The sequence below is a fragment of the Centruroides sculpturatus genome, unplaced genomic scaffold (assembly GCF_000671375.1).
Source record: "Centruroides sculpturatus isolate CEXI.00-Female unplaced genomic scaffold, Cexi_2.0 scaffold556, whole genome shotgun sequence".
Lineage (NCBI taxonomy): Eukaryota > Metazoa > Arthropoda > Arachnida > Scorpiones > Buthidae > Centruroides > Centruroides sculpturatus.
The window spans coordinates 374,402-392,283 of record NW_019384770.1 but is presented as its reverse complement, the minus strand read 5'-3'; the positions used below and the strand labels follow the sequence as shown (position 1 = coordinate 392,283).

At 34.5% G+C, this 17,882-nt stretch overlaps 3 protein-coding genes across 3 annotated transcripts; 2 read left to right on the top strand and 1 right to left on the bottom strand.

Annotated features, from left to right (window-relative positions):
* Positions 1-2,608: 2,608 nt before the first annotated feature.
* On the top strand, positions 2,609-3,754 carry LOC111628966. The gene has a single exon (XM_023372824.1). The coding sequence runs from the start codon at positions 2,609-2,611 to the stop codon at positions 3,752-3,754; it is 1,146 nt and encodes a 381-aa protein (XP_023228592.1).
* Positions 3,755-6,730: 2,976 nt separating this feature from the next.
* Positions 6,731-8,598, top strand: LOC111628965. Its single transcript, XM_023372823.1, has 2 exons — positions 6,731-6,763; positions 7,222-8,598. Exons 1-2 carry the CDS (start codon positions 6,731-6,733, stop codon positions 8,464-8,466), a joined length of 1,278 nt encoding a protein of 425 aa, XP_023228591.1. The 3' UTR covers positions 8,467-8,598.
* On the bottom strand, positions 8,555-15,410 carry LOC111628974. Its single transcript, XM_023372833.1, has one exon. It carries the CDS (start codon positions 9,266-9,268, stop codon positions 8,699-8,701), a length of 570 nt encoding a protein of 189 aa, XP_023228601.1. The 5' UTR covers positions 9,269-15,410; the 3' UTR covers positions 8,555-8,698.
* Between the last annotated feature and the right edge of the window lie 2,472 nt (positions 15,411-17,882).

Here is a 17,882-nt window from a genome sequence, read left to right as displayed (position 1 = left end):
GTAAGTAAACCTTGAAACGTTGGAGAAATTCCATCAAGTTTGTTTGGAAGAGTTCTATGAAACGTATCTGGACAAGGATAAATATCCTGCTTTTTACAAACATGCTCTGTCGATGGTTTCGCTATGTGGAAACATTTATGCCTGTGAACAGCTTTTTAGTCGCATGAAGTAGGCTACATCAAATCACAAGTGAGATCGAATTACTGATGTTCATTTGGAAAACTGTTTGCGTGTAGCGACAACATCAGTGGAGATCAATTTTGATGCACTTAGTTCTGTAAAACAAAGTCAGATGTCTCACTTTTAAATATTTTTAAATTGTCTAATAAATATGTTTGATTCTCAGTTATGTTTTATTTTCTTCAAAAAATAAATATACCTACTTTGTGTGTTTTTTTTACATTAAACCAGGCAAGTGCTTGACCACGATCTCACCTACTCGGAAGTAAACAAGCAAGCTGTAGCATGCTTGCTTGTTTACTTTAAATTAACTAAAAAAAAAATTAGGTGCGTGGCCCGGAAGGAAATATTATTTCTTAAATTTGGCCCGCCTTCTGAAAAGGTTGGCCATCCCTGTGCTAGAAAATGTTTGACGTTAAGTCAAGAAACTTTAAATGTAATAGTACTTTTAATTGTAAATATATTTTAAACTATAATTGTATTTTAACAGTAAAACAATTTTAACTGTAAANCAGATGTCTCACTTTTCAATATTTTTAAATTGTCTAATAAATATGTTTGATTCTCGGTTATGTTTTATTTTCTTTAAAAAAATAAATATACCTATTTTTTGTGTTTTTTTTTTACATTAAACCAGGCAAGTGCTTGACCACGATCTCACCTACTCGGAAGTAAACAAGCAAGCTGTAGCATGCTTGCTTGTTTACTTTAAATTAACTAAAAAAAAAATTAGGTGCGTGGCCCGGAAGGAAATATTATTTCTTAAATTTGGCCCGCCTTCTGAAAAGGTTGGCCATCCCTGTGCTAGAAAATGTTTGACGTTAAGTCAAGAAACTTTAAATGTAATAGTACTTTTAATTGTAAATATATTTTAAACTATAATTGTATTTTAACAGTAAAACAATTTTAACTGTAAATAAGTAATTTTAAACGGAATGTATACGTGTCAACACTACCTATAAGAAATCCCGAAAGTCATGGTATGTTGTAACTTATTATAATACAGTGAGTGATCGGTTAACAAACATAAACCGTTCCAAGACTTTGTTCGCTATCCGAATTGTTCGTTAACCGATTATCGATTTACTATAGGTTTTAATGGGAATTTAATTAATTCGTTCTGGAGACTCCAAAAATAAAATAATATATACTGGTACTTTCTTACTACGTGTATTTATATGTAATAATAAAAATACATACATACACAGTCTTGCATTTTTATTAGTCTTGTTTTTTCCGTTTGAAAAAGTTAAAGAATCTGTCAATTGACGATTGCTTTTCTCTCTTCTTTAGGATTTTTCAAAAGTAATTAATAGCATTGTAATTATAGAGATCCCTAAGCCTATTAACCTCAACCTGGTTTGAATGCCATTCAAACACTGTTGTTCTGACATCCTCCCACTTCTTCAAAAGATCTTAAATAACAGATATCGGCATTAATCCTCTTTTTCAGAAGAAAACATATCTCGCCGAGTTTCTTGATGTTCTTCATTCAAGAGTTCTTGGCGTTCTTCTGTCGTCAGATCCGTTTCAGGTTCCATTAGGAACTCTTCGATGTTCTTTATTTCTCAAATGTGATTTTTGTTACTCCTTTAGCCACTTAAGTCTTCTTCATTATACAGTATTTTTCTTAAATAAGATTAAACTGCGGCCTACTGTAGACCTGTTCATGCCATATTGCCCAGCAACATTAGGCATCTTCTGCCCACTCTCTACCTTTGCTATTATACTCTCACCTTTCGAAAAGAAAAGCAGATGCAAAACTTAACGAGTGCCTACCCGACAGTATCGCGAATACATGTTTTGTCAGAAAAATAACAGACTGGAATTACAAGGGAGAGTGTCAAAGTTCGGAGGAATACTATTCGATCGGTATATACCGGCTTGAGCGTCGATGTCGACGTCTCCCACACTCCGAAAAATTTGTAAACACGTAAATAGCGACAATATCGGTATCGTTCGCCATCTTGAATAGTGAACGCATGCGCCGAAATGTAAGCGGATTGCCGCCGACGGCGAAAATGCGATTGCGACACCGCTTTTCTTTGCCGCGCCACATGTGTGCTTCCGGCTTAACTGTGTACCAAATTCCAAGTTTCAACTCCTAACCGTGCTGAAATGCTCACGATGAAATGCTCGTATACACGCGCACCATCTATCGTAGGATAAATGTAGTATAGAGAGGTTTCAAGGTCGCATGTCACGTGATGAAACACACGTTTGCTCCGCCCCTTCGTTATTTTTGTGGTAGCTTTCGCATGCTTAGCTTGCACTTGGTCTGTTGTTCGACGCATTTGTTTAATTTAAACGTACAAAAATACTGCAGTTTTATCATCATGGATAAAGCTAAAAAAGATTCTTTTCTTGCGGGCTATTCTAGTAGTCTAACAGGACGAGATGCAGCTATATACGAAGAGAAAATTTCGTTATGTCAAGGCGATCCATACGAAGCCAGTTTATCAGACTTCGTTGTAGATNGCTACTAGCAATTAACATAGCTAAATCTTATAAGACTGCACCAACGGAGGCCCTCTTGGTCATCAACCGTACTCTGCCAATCGATCTCAAGATCAAAGAAAATTATATCAAATATAATCTCTGCAAGCTAGCCAACAACCTCATTAACATGGAACAATTCTGTACTACGGTTGCCAAAGAAGTATACAATACGGACTTTTGTACACTCGCTAATCTAGTGAATACCAACGGTATAGATAAGTGCTTCACGCATCAGCCAATTCATCCTAGCCTAACCTTCATTGACCCTTCCGGGAACTATCACAGTGATAATCGGACAATTAGCATTTTCACTGACGGGTCCTACTCCGAACTTGGGGTGGGCTGCGCCATGGTAGTTCACAAAGGAAATCATTGTCTCCATCAGTGGAGCAGGAACCTTGCCTCTCACTGTACCATTAATCAGGCGGAGTCCTACGCCATTTACAATGCCATCAACTGGATAGTAAATAATCAACATAAGTGGCTCAACCATAACTTCTGCATTCTCAGTGATAGTCGGACAGCAATCCAGCAAATCATTAATGCCAATAACATGCTTCCTATCGTAAAGGACAGCATAAACAAATTACAGGGTCTACAAAGAATAAACATCAGGGTCGCTATACAATGGGTCAAGGGGCACTCTGGGAACGCAGGGAACGACAGGGCAGACCTTCTCGCTCGTATTGCCCCTACCAGGGCCACCAACTTCAGCTACCATAAAATCAGCAATAGACGTCTTCGCAAACTGACGCATGACATAATTTTGAAAACATGGAAAATAAGGTGGGACAATTGCACAACTGGTAGGCTGACCCACAGATTCTATCCTTCACCAACGGATAGTCTCAGTCACCCCCTCTTCCCCTCCTTCCAAGTCACGCAGCTACTGACGGGGCACGGGAACTTGAACTCTTACCTAAAGAGGTTCCTTCATAAATCAAATGGGCTCTGCAATTGTGATATGAATGAAGACGAAGACGCATCATATCATTTTCTTGTGCCCCTTCTACAGGACACAGAGAAAGACACTTGCTCAAGTAATCAACAACAACGGCATCCACTGGCCCTGTGAACTTAAGGCATTCACCGAGGATAAGACGAATTTCAACGCTCTCAAGCAGTTTGCTGCTAGTATTAAAAAGCTAGATTAACCGGGAACAATCTCTTGGTAGCGGACTCTGGACTATCGAGATTGTCTCTCCGTCTCTAGCTCTGGTGTTCCACATTCTCTGCCACTCAGCGTTATGTATCTGCTGTTTTCTTGTGCCTGTACTGACAGGCTGGTGTTCTACTATATAGTTCTACAACGCTGCATGCTGTTTTCCACTGTATCTCGCAGTTATCCATGACATTTGTCAAACAGCATCTTCTGTTTCCAACTGTAATTTCGCCACGCTTATTGTATTTGTTTACTCTATATCTAGGTATTTTATTGTTATCGCTATTCATGTCTTAACCTACATATTGTTATTTGTATTTGTTGGTATCTCATGTAACCCTATGTATAATTCGCACTGTTATCGGCCATCTCACAAACATTTGTCGAACAGCATCTACTATTTCTACGTCCTGCCTAATTTTATTTAACTGTAGTGTCACTGTAATGTCACACTTTATGTTATAATCTTCATGTAAATCATTGTTTATTTCGGTATCCCATGTTTCAACAATATTATGTATATACTATATTTGCCTTTTGGATCATCGACGCTCCCAAGCTGTTCCCCTGTATACGCGATTATTTCAGACATTTGTCTTTCAGCATCCTCTGTACGCTTTTGTAATTATGTCACAGCTTTTATCAACTGTATTATTATATACTTCTGTATTAATTTGTAACGTCTCTACTCATGTCATAATCATCATGTATTTGTTTGTATTATTTGTATTTGTTTTCTATGTAACCCATTGTATTTTCTTTTAATAAATGCCGATGCAAGACGCCCATGGGTCCCATGACCCTGGTTGACTCTATTTCTTCTATCCTTTCTTACTTTACTTCCCCTTCTCTCTAACCCCTTCTTGGCTACTTTACTCCTTCTTCAACTTCTACACCTATAACGGGCTATACCTCTGAGTTCGGCCTCGTTTCCCCTTTCTTAACACTGTCTTTGCTGCCTTTAAAAAACTGCCACCCACATACGCGTAGACCTTAGACCATCCCGATGGTAGGGAAATAATAAATTTTCCCCCCAATCGGCATTCTTACAAAACCTGGAGACAGGTGGGAGACCAATTAGAAACGATGATGTAAGGTCTGTCCAATTAGCAAAAAGCTGATCTCAAAAAACGTATAAAAACACCAAATCCAAGGACAACGGGGCTGCTACTAAAACTTTCGCTAGACACCTGTTGTGTTCGTCGTCCACTTCCCTTGGTGCTTCCAATCCCCACTATCTTGTGACTGTTTGCCTCCAAACTTTATCACGCCATCGCCCCGGGGCTCCTCTTCAGCTTTACCAAAGAAAAACATGTTATCCAATCGATAGGACCAAAGACATCTTTAAGTTTTGGATCGAAGGACCATTTTGTAAAAATATGTAAGAAATTTCAATCAAGAATAAATGGTTTGCCTCTGTAAAACATTTGTCTTCTGCTGCCTCATAAAACCGCCACCCACATACGCATAGACCTTAGACCATCCCGACGGTACGGAATAAAATTCTCCTCTAATCGGCGTTCTTACATTTAATGTAATATTGATATTGGACTATTAAATCCAGTCAGTTTTCTGTTTAATATAAATCCTTTTGTATGCACCATTAATGTTTATAGTTGTCTCCATGTAGTTTTGATAATGTGAAATCCGGAATTTTTGCCAAATTTTCCAATTAATATCCCGCATTTTCCTAAAACCCCCAATTAAATTCTCCTCTAAAACCTAACTTAAAAAAGGGAAAATTTCTAATCTCCCCTTTCGTTCAAAGTAAACATCCGTCCATTTTGAAAATAATCCCACATTCCAACTCCAAAGTTGATAGTTAGCATGGGCCCAGGGACAACTTTGACCCATCCGCATACCTTTTACCTCACAACAATTGGTCACATGACCATTCTCCCACGACAAAACTATAAAAGCCACTTGCTTCCCCCTCTCAAAGGAGTCGTTCATCCGCCGTCACTTTAATACTGTGTCCTACGTCTATTATTTTCCTCAAAGAGAAAAATATAATTTCCTCAAGAGACCTATCAACCTAAAGAGGTATGGAACAAATTTTTGTGAACTCTCTCTCTCGGCCCTTCGCGTTTTAGGGACTCAGAAATTTCCCTCGATAATAGTTATTGTACCGTCTATGTAGATAACTAATAAATCGTTGTTTCCTTGTTAAATTGGTGTAATCTTTTACTCGTATATCGCCTGTCACCTTACCGACGGCACTCCTCCCTCCTCCACTCGATCCGAACAATTAAATCCCATTACCGCGGGATAGGGAAAAAGAAACATTTAAGCCATCTTGACAGTGAGCAGGTTTAACGACCTGTCGCCGGAAAGGGAGACCTCCAACCTCCCCGCGGTTCACAATAACTTGCAGAATGATCTTCTAAGGTACTGCAGTGAATATTTTGCCTTAATATGAGTTAATTTCCTATAGAGAGGTTTCAAGGTTGCATGTAACGTGATGAAACACACATTTGCTCCGCCCCTTCGCCATTTTTGTGGTAGCTTTCGCATGCTTAGCTTGCACTTGTTCTGTTGTTTGACGCATTTGTTTAATTTAAACGTACAAAAATACTGCAGTTTTATTATCATGGATAAAGCTAAAATGATTCTTTTCTTGCGGGTTATTCTGGTAGTCTAACAGGACGAGATGCAGCTCTATACAAAGAGAAAATTTCGTTATGTCAAGGCGATCCATACGAAGCCAGTTTATCAGACTTCGTTGTAGATGAAGAGTTGTGGCCGAAAGTAAAATTTGGTGACATCATAAACTATTTGGTTTTGACAACAAATTTCTACACCCTGTCACAAATGAAAGCTTACAAATCTTTAGAGGCCCATAACTATTTAACAAGTGGCTGAGATTCTCCTGATATAAAGGTGAAAGTAATGAATAATAGCAAAGTAATACTGCTTGCAAAGGTATGTTTTCTTTTGTTTGTTTAAACTCGTGTTTTTACGTATTTCTTAACTAAGAATTTTTGTCTGAAAGTAAAAAAGTCTTATGAAAAACAGCTGTGGCAATTTTTTAAATTCAAATTGTTCAGTACCTGTATTTTCTAGTTGAAATTACCATATAATAAGCCTACTTACTTTTAGTTTTAACGTGTAATGTTTATAAGTTTGCACTAGCTAAAGCTTGAAATTACATTAGTAGTACATTTATAAATGCACTATACCTAACTAAATTAATATAAGCAAATCAATAAACTCTTCTATGTTTTAAAATATAACTTAGTGTTTATTAATGTAAATATTATTCATGTTAAAATTAAATGTTAATATAAATGTTCTAATGCTAGCATATTAGTAAAACTTGACACAATTTTCTTAAATTCTTGACAATGTTTATTTTTTTAACATAATGTCTATTTTTTCAGGTTAGTCATTCTCAAAGCTTAAGAATTCCACCTTTAAAAGTGTGGATTCTTGGCAAATCTGGAGAAGTCATAACAGCTCACTGCAATTGTATGGCAGGTTGCTCTTCAGCATGTTCACATGTTGGTGCTGTACTGTTTGCCTTAGAAGTGGGTGTTAGAATCCGAGAGTCAAAAACATCCACTGACAGAGTAAATGAGTGGTTGCCTCCACATTCAAGAGTTCTTGCTCCTCGTCCATTAAAGGAAATAGATTTCAGTTCATCAGTTGCAAAGTATAACCGCATGACTGATGTAAATGCTAACCAAAGTGCAATCAAAAAGAAAAACATGAAGGTAACACCTATGACTGACAGTGAGCTGGATTCATTTTTGTCAGATGTAACAAAATGTAATCCACAAGCTTGCATTTTGGCTGTTACACCTAGATTTTCTGATTGCTTTGTTGCAAGTGAGGATATACCTTTTCCTTTGATGTTTGGAAATCTTTTTAATCCATCTCTTGCTAACCTGGACTGGCCTGAGCTGGAAGAATACTGTTGCAAACTGTTTCAAGAGTTGCAACTTACAGAAGACCAGATAAAAAACATAAGTGACTTGACAACAAAGCAATACAAACAGAAAGTTTGGTATCAGTATCGAGCTGGACGCATAACTGCATCTAATATGAAAGCAGCATGCCACACAAATTTAATTAATCCAGCAAAGTCACTGATTAAAAAAATTTGCTACCCATTTGAACATCGATTCAAAAGTCCCTCGGTAAAATGGGGATGTGATCACGAAAACCATGCACGATCAAAATATGAAGAAAAACAAGCTAAACTTCATCGTAATTTCATTATTAAAGAAACAGGGTTTCATGTGTTACCATCTCATCCATTCATTGGTGCCTCACCTGATGGTCTTGTAGACTGCAACTGTTGTGGCCAAGGAATGGTTGAAGTGAAATGTCCTTGGTGTCAGCGAGAACAAAATATTGATGAAAATACGCCCAATTATTTAGTTAAGGAGAACGGTATTTACACAATTAACAAATGTAGCAAATATTACTACCAAATGCAAACACAAATATTTGTATGTAATGTTGAATATTGTGACTTTGTAGTTTGGACAGAAAAAAGTTTGCACATTGAGAGGATTTATAGAGACTTTACATTGTGGAATAGCATCATTGAAAAAGCAAGAAATTTTTTCAAATTATGTATACTATCAGAACTGACAGCACATTGGTATTCAAAACAATAGATTGAAATTGTACATAAAGATTTATTAAAACATTACACAGTGTAGACTTGATTTTATTCAAACGGCACAACACTATTACATAAATTTATTAAAGCACAACTAACATGTACAATCTTTTCTATTGATGTTACATTGTCATGTCCCTTTAGTGTCACATGCTCAATTGGCAATGTTGACTCTAGAATTTTAAAATTATTTTTAATGCGACTGATTACTCGCTCCACATGGATTCTCAAATGAGACATCTTTCTGCTACTTCCAATGCAGAAAGTTGTTGTTTACTGGTAAATGCAGGAACTGATAGCTGTGCTCCAGTAATTCCAATACTATCTATAATGTTAAAACCTCTGTCTGCTAGCACTAAATCCCCAGGCAGTAAATATTTAAGCAATCCAGAATGTTCGGTTAGGTGTTTGTCACTAACCCTTCCTCCCCAAGGTTCTGATATAAAAGACACAGATCCTTGAGGAGTAACACCTATTAAAAACTTTACTGTGTTATGGTGCTTATACTGGGACCATGTCAAATAGTGAGCATCTAATGACGAAGGTCGTTCAATAAAAAGCTCAAAACAGTCTATTATTACTGCAATCTTATTGCCAATAGTTTTTTTAAATTCTTTGGGCATAGTTTTTTGCAGCACATCTCTCTCAGGCCAAACAATCAATCTGCTTAACCTGATGTATAAAATGTGCAGCCACTTGTCAAAGATTTGGCATATTGTTGCTTTTGATATATTAAATCTGTAAGCCAAATCTTCCAGACTTAAATTTAAGCGAAGTCTCATCAAACATACTATCATCTCTTGAAAAGGAGTTAATTTTCTGGAATTTGGATGATCAATCTGTTTACGACAAAGGTTCAGTATCAATGATAGCAATTTAAAATTGCTCAGTCCACTAAAAAATGAACCTTGCTGTCATCACCCACAAAAAAATCTTCATTAAGAACATATGTTTTTTTTAATAATAATACTTCAGTTTTCAAGTTTGCACACTCAAATTGCAAGCTTTCTATATCTTTAGCTTTAAATTCGGTCTGACAAGTGACAGTTTCAACTAAAGATGTAGTTTGTACCCATGCATTAGATTTTAAAGGCTCTGCTTCTTGCATTTCTGCAGTTGTTGAGATCTCTGCATCTTTAACAGTAGGAGGTTGGGTGCAAGCTTCAGCTGCCTTAGGAGTTTCAGCTTCTAAGGCCACTCGTTGTATCTTGCGATTACGTGCTCTTTCATAACGCTCCTGATTTGCAGTTAAGTTGTGGTCACTCTCATACCCCATGTATAATGTTGGCACCCAGTCTGGTGATGACTCATCATACAATGAGGAAGGTTTTCCTTTGGAATGAAAATAATTTTTAAATAATATATTATGACAATTTAATATTAAATTATTTTTATTATTATTAATATACTGTGTTTAATGTTAGTAATTTCACATAATATTAAAATAACTTATCATTATGGTATGTTATATATAAATAATAAGAATTTGTCAGGAACAAGTTGAACATTACATGTACTATGTAATAATTATTTGTTACTAATATAAAAATGCAATGTAAAAAGTAGCATCTTAAACAAATGTTAATGTTGCTCACCAAAATAAACTAACTTAACTATTTGTAAATGAAAAATGGAAATTATTGGTTTATATCTTAAAAAATACATATTTATTTATGTAAATTAGACTGGAAGGAAATTGGTTTAAAATACACTTCTAATTCTTCATCTGCTAAGTGATTATCTTTGTTTAACATTTTAATATTAACTCTACTGTATATTTATTACAAGCAGACACTATGATACTCATGTATAAGTTTATTTAATTTATTGATAACTAGTAATTTGATTTATTGCTTACCTGAAATGAAATGTTTCTACAAACTCTTGTATTGATATTCACTTTATCCGTATTGAAATTTTTCCGGTTAATTCTCGAGAGCCATGCAGATTATCTTCGTCGTGAAAGCTCTTTAGTTTGGTATCCTTGATGACAAATAATGCTGGGAATTTTAAAAAATGAGGTTCCTTTGTTCTTGAGTGAACTAGCATTACACCCAATTACACAACAAATAACCATAGTGATATTCGCAACGAAAGAAACAATACAAGAACTCCAGTTAAAGCGCACGTGGACACACACAAAATGTAAACAAGTCACAAAGATGGCACTGGACAATTGCACATGCTCATGACGTTACTTGTGATGTCGACATGAAACCTCTCTATACAAATGTCTGTGACGAGACGCCATATTATAGTATACGCGCTAGTCGTAATTCTAGTATTAAATATTCTTCTTTGTGTTCTTTGTTTTCTCGTTTATCGATCTTTCCATCCTTCACTTCCTGTTCGTTGGAGGGGGCGACACGGTTATAAGGACGAGGCAAGGAAGGGAGTGTTTGCCCTTCCTTGCCTCGTCCATGTAATATGTAAAAAAGGTAACCACATTGACAAAGACTATTACTTCAGGGCAAGAACTAAGTGGTGTGGTGTGTGTAAGAACAACAACCATGCTGAAGAGGACTGTTATTTTAGACCTAATATGGACCCTAATACATTCAACAGAAGAAGTAGCAAAGAGAAAGTGTCCTTTAATTATGATTAATTCTTTTGAAGACAAAGTCCTTTCCAAAAAATAGGAACCATCATTTATTAACTTTGTGTTCCAGACATTACACTTTTGGCGACTGACCTTTTCTTTTAGGCTACTGGCCTCCAAACAGTCCTTTATAACATACAAAAATATCCAGTTAAAAATATAAATATTTAAAAAAAAAACAAGAACTGGTGATGTTCAGACGTCTTCTATTTTCCATCATACCTTGCTGGCATTGTTTCAGCTTTTATCTACAACAAAATAAGAGCTGGTAAAATGTAGATGAGGAAAACTGTATCTGGTGACGATACCAGGTATCGTCACTATGGGCCAGTTTTCCTTATCTACATTTTACCAGCGCCAAAAGTGTAATGTCTGGAACACAAAGTTAATAAATGGTGGTTCCTATTTTTTGGAAAGCACTTTGTCTTCAAAAGAATTAATCATAATTATCTCCATCGGACGAAAATTTACAGAAAGTGTCCTTCTTAGCACAGTCAAATAAAATCTTAAGAGATACAGAATTCGTGGTTGATTCAGGATGTACAGCACATACGACAAATGACATTTTGTCTGTTAAAAAGTTTTTTCAAAAATACAAAGAGTGTGATGGTAGCAAAGGACTCTGAATCAATGAAGACATATGGAGTAGGAGGAATTGAAGGTGAAGATTTTATACTTGAAAAGACATTATATGTGCCTGATTTATGTACAAACTTGTTGTCAGTTAATGCTGTCACTGAAAATGATAGCAAAGTCACATTTACCAAAGATAAAGTTATCATCACAAGAGGAGATGATATTATCTGTGAGGGTATAAAACAAGAAAATGGACTTTATACAGTTGCTCTGGAAACAACAAGTAAGGATAGCTCTATGATAGTCCAAAGCAAGTTTAATACAATCAATAACAGAAGTGTAACAAAAAAAAAAAAACTGAAGCTCAACTTTGGCATGCAAGACTGGGTCGTCCCGGAATTAGCAGCTTAAAGAAAACAATTAACCTAGTTGATGGAATGAACATATCATGGAAAGATTGTGAGAAACTAGATCATACATGCCAAACATGTATCAAAGCTAAACAAACACAACTACCTTTCAATAAGGAAAGACAAAGATCAGAACGTGCTCTGCAGATCCTACATACTGATGTGTGTGGCCCTGTAGAACCTAAAACATGGGATGAGAAAAATACTTCTTAACTATTATGGATGACTACACTGATTATGCAGTAGTATATCTACTGAAAAACAAATTTGAAGCCTCTGAATACATTAAAGAATTTGTACTAGAAGCAGCTCTTCAAAATCTAAAAGTTCTAAAATTGAGATGTGACAATGGAGGAGAATACTCAAGTAATGAGTTTAAGCATTGATGTAATAACAAAGGAATTGTTCTTGATTATAGCATTCCCATACACCTCAACTGAATGGAAAATCTAAAAAGCTTAATCGTACAATTATGGAGAAAGCCAGAGCACTACTGTATGAATCAAGGGCTGAAGAGAAGCTTTGGGGAGAGGCTGTTAGAAGCTCAGCTTCTCTTCTTAATCATTGTCATTCTGACACAGTAGAAGTAACACATGCTGAAAAATGGTATAAAAGAAGGCCAGATATGTCAAACATAGAAGTATTTGGTTGTGAAGCTTACGCCAAAGTGCTAGGACACTGTGGTGTATCCCACCATGTATATGTATGGTTTTAGTCGATAATATCTTATGTTATCTATAATTTCCTCTTTACTTAAAATAACCCACACTATTTTTCTTCTTTTGACCTTTTTGCACTTTCTGGCTAGTTTTGGGCCGAAAAGGGGAAACAACCGACAAGGCAGCGTAGGAGGACGGGACTTTCTTTTTTCATTCGGAGAGAAGAAAGCGAGGGGAGAACCACGTGAGGAAGATGACAGAGCGAATCCATGTGGTCAGGGAGTGTACGTTGGGAGGTTGCCCAATTTTTTTGTACAGATAACGGGGATTTCTTTCTAACCTAACATTTCTATACTTTTTTCCTCTACCTAGATTATATTAGTTTATAAGTTAAATTAAGTTAGTCATAAGTATTAGTATAATATGGTCACAACGAATTGTGCACTGGTCGGCTTCGGGATCCACACGTGTAACCAGATATATAAGCTTTGTCCACGTGAGAGAACAACAGGAACGGTTTAGTATTATATACGGGTTCAAGTTAATGTATTAAAATTAATTTGGTGATAAACTGTAAATAAATAATTTCCTCTATTTCTTGTTAAAATTTGTGTTAACACGTGGTGTATTCTTGTATAATATGGTTTTTCGTTAACCTGTCACACCACATAATTGGCATCCGCGACAGGATACGTGTATACCTTTCTATGTACTGCTGTACGAGCGTAAATAGTTATCCGTAATTATAATATAAAAAAAAAAAACAAAGTGTAACGTGTAGCATAATTGTTGTAATTCTAACATAATTGTAATTCCAATATGGAGGAACAAAGGACATCTAGTGAACAGCCTTCCAGCAGCCATCAAGAGGCCCCAATTGTCTCTGGAGTTTTGGGAAAGATTCCCTTCTTTTCGGGCCAAAAGGAAATCAATCAGCATCGCTCAATTCTTTAATTGTTTTGAGCAAGTTGCTAGTTTAGCGAAATGGGATCAAATAACAAAACTTGTAATATTAAGAGCCAGACTAAAGAGTAGACCGCTCACCTACCTATTCGAAAGTGAATCCTTTCATGGATCGGACTTTGAAAAAATCAAGGAAGACCTCATCGAATGCTTCTCCCCACAAATAAGCAATACAAATGCCGCCCTAGAGAGCTTCATTCGTATAGAACAGAGAAAGGGAGAACCAATCAAAAGCTACACTTTTAGACTGAAATCTGCAATGGAGACCCTGGAAAAAAGTTCCCCTCTGTATAAAGTTATAAAGGAAAATATGTTAAAGAATCAGTTTTTGCAGGGATTAATGCCCCACATTCAAAAAGAAGTCATCCGCACTGACCCTCAAACATTAGAAGAGGCTGTTGAGTTAGCTAAAAGAATAGTGAAACAAACAGATAGATATTCGAAACGAAGTGAGATTAATTCTTCAAGGATTGAGGAAGAGCCTCAAGAATGCAAAGTTAATAGTGCCAATAGTAATAGAGATGAACCCCACCAAGCGAAAATAAAACAGATGAAAGCAGACATCGAAAAACTAACAGCTGCAATCAATGCTCTAAAAACTCTAACATACATACACTCCCAGATGGTAAAGAAGAATTAGTAAACCATCTCTGGGAGGTCCCGTCACCAGGGACAGGAACCCACATCAAGGGTACGGAAAAGATGGACATCGGCTGTCTATTATTGTCACAATGCAGAAATGTTATCATCATTATACTTTCGTCTTCTTTAAAAATTTAGAATATATTTCTATGTATTTGTTTCATTTGTTATATATTAAATATGTTATTCTTAATTTTATTGTCTCATCTTTGAGTACAATCGACACCTCGTCACAACTTCACTACCCCTCCCACTCATTTAACAATGTCATCCCTGACAACAAAGCCGATAAGTGGAAAAAAGCTCACCGCTCTAACCCCCTCAGTTCACATAACAATAGATCTGATAGAAAGAGGAAAAATTATTAGAAATCTTTTTTGTCAATATCTAACAATCAGTTCAAAGATTGTGATAGTAGGCTTAGCATAGATAGATTTGTAGTTTGTTTTAAAATTAATGACCCAGAAAAACACACATGCATTTCCTCATACTGATTAAGAAGTATCACCTTTGAAGACGGATGTGCTCTAATTTAGTTTCAACCATCACCTCTAATACAATTGTAGGTCACTGACAATAAAAAATGAGCAATTTCCCCCCAAAAGTTCAATCATCAATACTTCTACTAAAGAAAACTTCGCTCATTGATTCTTCTACTGAAAATATCATGTCTTCTGATGGTACTAAATAATTTTTATTTTAATAACAATGATAATAATAACGATAATACACATCTTAATTTGGACTATAATTTTTTTTATAAACTAATTGTAAAATTTGATTTTGATTTTGAGAAAAAAGGCAATAACAAAAGAGGTCCCAAATCCAAATCTGGTGAGACTGGTGAAAACAAAAAAACAAGATTTGATTTGGATCTAACCATCTAGAAAAGCAAGCAGATAAAAATTCCTGACTTTAAAGTTTAGTAAAATCAAGAAAATTCAGATACAAGAATTTCAGTTGAATTTCTATGTCTCTCTCACAAAAACCAAGGGATCATACCCACCTAACAAATATAACATCAACGTAAAAGATTTTAACAAGTATAAACAAGCATTCAACGGGATAGGACAGCATTTGGAGGAGTATACCAAATTTTATTAAAATGTTTTTCATCGTATAATTACATGAAATTATTGTATAATGGTTTTATAGTATCGTATAATTTTGTAATGGTTTCATCATAAGATTTTAATTTTTTCTGTAAAAAATTATTGATTGTATGATACTTTTTATAGTATGGTATAATTGTTTAATGGTGTTATCATATACCATGTTCAAGGTTTAACTTTGAAACCGTTTAGTGACACTAGATAGGAGAGTGAGATAGAGACCTTAAAGCCTTTGAGATTTCATTTGGGAGACGTATACAACGCCCTGCTAAGCATTTACGAAAATTAAGAAATCGATAATTTAATAAGAGACGAGGCCCTCGGGTTTAATAAAATGTATTAAACGATTTAACTTTTTGTGTTCATTAGTTATTTGGCATAAAATACTAAATTCCATTAATCCGATAAAGCGAGTTGATGCAAACAAAAGATTTTGATTTAGCTTTTGCACTTGATCTTTTACAAAACTGCAAAATATTTTATAAGAATCTTCGATCGGATTCTTCCTTCGATGAAACTATTATTGATGCAAAAGCACTTTCAACTCCCTCATACACACAACTCTAGATTGTCCCTGCTCCGCCAAATGGCATTTATTGACAAGTTATTGAACATTTATCTCTCATTATACAGATCCAAGTATTTTACTTGAAAATATTAGACATACTATTTATAAAATTTTGACTAATGATGATTTAATTTCGAGGATGAAATTTTTATTAAATTTAAAGATAAAATTTATAAAATATTCAGAAAATGAAATTATTACGTTTCAGGATATGTTTTTCTCCAGTCGAGTAGAACATATTTTATCTCAGTATACGATCGATTAAAGGTTAACAAATGCTTTTAATACAGTTTTAAACTTCATTTCAGTTTATAAAAAACGGATCAGGGTGGATAATTAAGGAAATTATATTGTTAGATATTCATTTAGGAATTTATGAGGCTGAGAGTGATGGATTTGGTAATATCATCCTTCCAGAGCATATAATTGATAAGCGTTGTTTGTTGAGTATTAAATGTAATTATAATCAGTGTTTTTATATACTGTATAATTGATAGTTTTTATTTAAATACAACAAAAATTCGATTTATTCGTATAGGACATTTTTGAATTATTTAAATATAAATACTCTAAAATTTTCTATTTCCTATAGCATTAGTTACAATTCAGAAGACACCAATCAAACTCTTAAATATTTATATAAAACGGAAACTAAAATAAAATTCGTAGGCAATCAGTTTAAAAGCTGATCTCCCGCGAGGTTTTTTTTGAAAAACTGGATATTTATTTGACATATTGTGTGAAAAATTATTGTATACTTTTAATAATTAATAATTAAGTCTAAGCAGATTTCCATTAAAAATCAAATTAATATTTGATTGAATAAATGCTGTTTATTAATTAGAAATTTCATCAGAGGGTTCCAAATAATTTAATCATATATATTAAAGTCAAATATTTCGATAATGCAGCCAAAATAAAAACTGTAATTTAAATTTTCCTGACGAAACTTTTTATAAGTTTGTGTTTTCCTCATTTATTTATCAATTATTGTTCGGAGGAAGGTTCATCTGTATGAAAAGGCTGATTGTCAGCCTCTAACATTTCCAATGTTCTTTTCTTCGATCCTTCTTCTCTTAATAATAGCAGTGTGTTGGCCGCTTCTAATTCTTCATTCTCTCTTTTTTCCGACTCCTGTAAGAAAAAAATATCTTAATAGCAAAATTAAAATTTTTTATTAATTTTAAAATTTAATTTTCTTAAAATTTTCATACTTAAATACAAATATTTTTAAAAATTTTATAAGTGAAATTATCGCACATTCGAAATGTTTTCTGGTCATTGTTGAATTAATTTCAATAAATTTATCTCTTTTACCAGCAATGGAGTTCTTAAATAAATTTTGTAAAATTGAGGATATATATATATATCGTTTTGTGTCTTCAATTATTTTTAGGTTAAAGGACATGTGCAATTGTGCAAGCTTAATATAATCAAAACATAACAATCAAGAAATTACATTATTTCGGTGCATTGTTGTTTTCCGTTTTAACAAAATTCCGACTTGAAATTAAGAAGCTAAATTTCATAATTAAATTAAGTAAAATCATAAATGGTAAGTGAAATCTTTCATTTCATATGTATAATTCATTTTGAATTTCTCAAACGGTTTTATTAAAAATTCACGAAATAACAAACTATCAATTTTAATCTTATATCGAAGATAGTGTAAATATTATTAACATTTTCAACATATCATTATAATATATAACAATAATTAATACTATCGTAAATAATTTTAATTTAACTTTTTCACGAATTATATATTGTTATTAAACGAATTGTTTTAAAAGAACCGAAAACATCAATGCCCGAAGTGCGTGAAAAAGTTTTCTTATAAAAGTAATTTGGAAAGACACATTCGAACTCATACGGGCGAAAG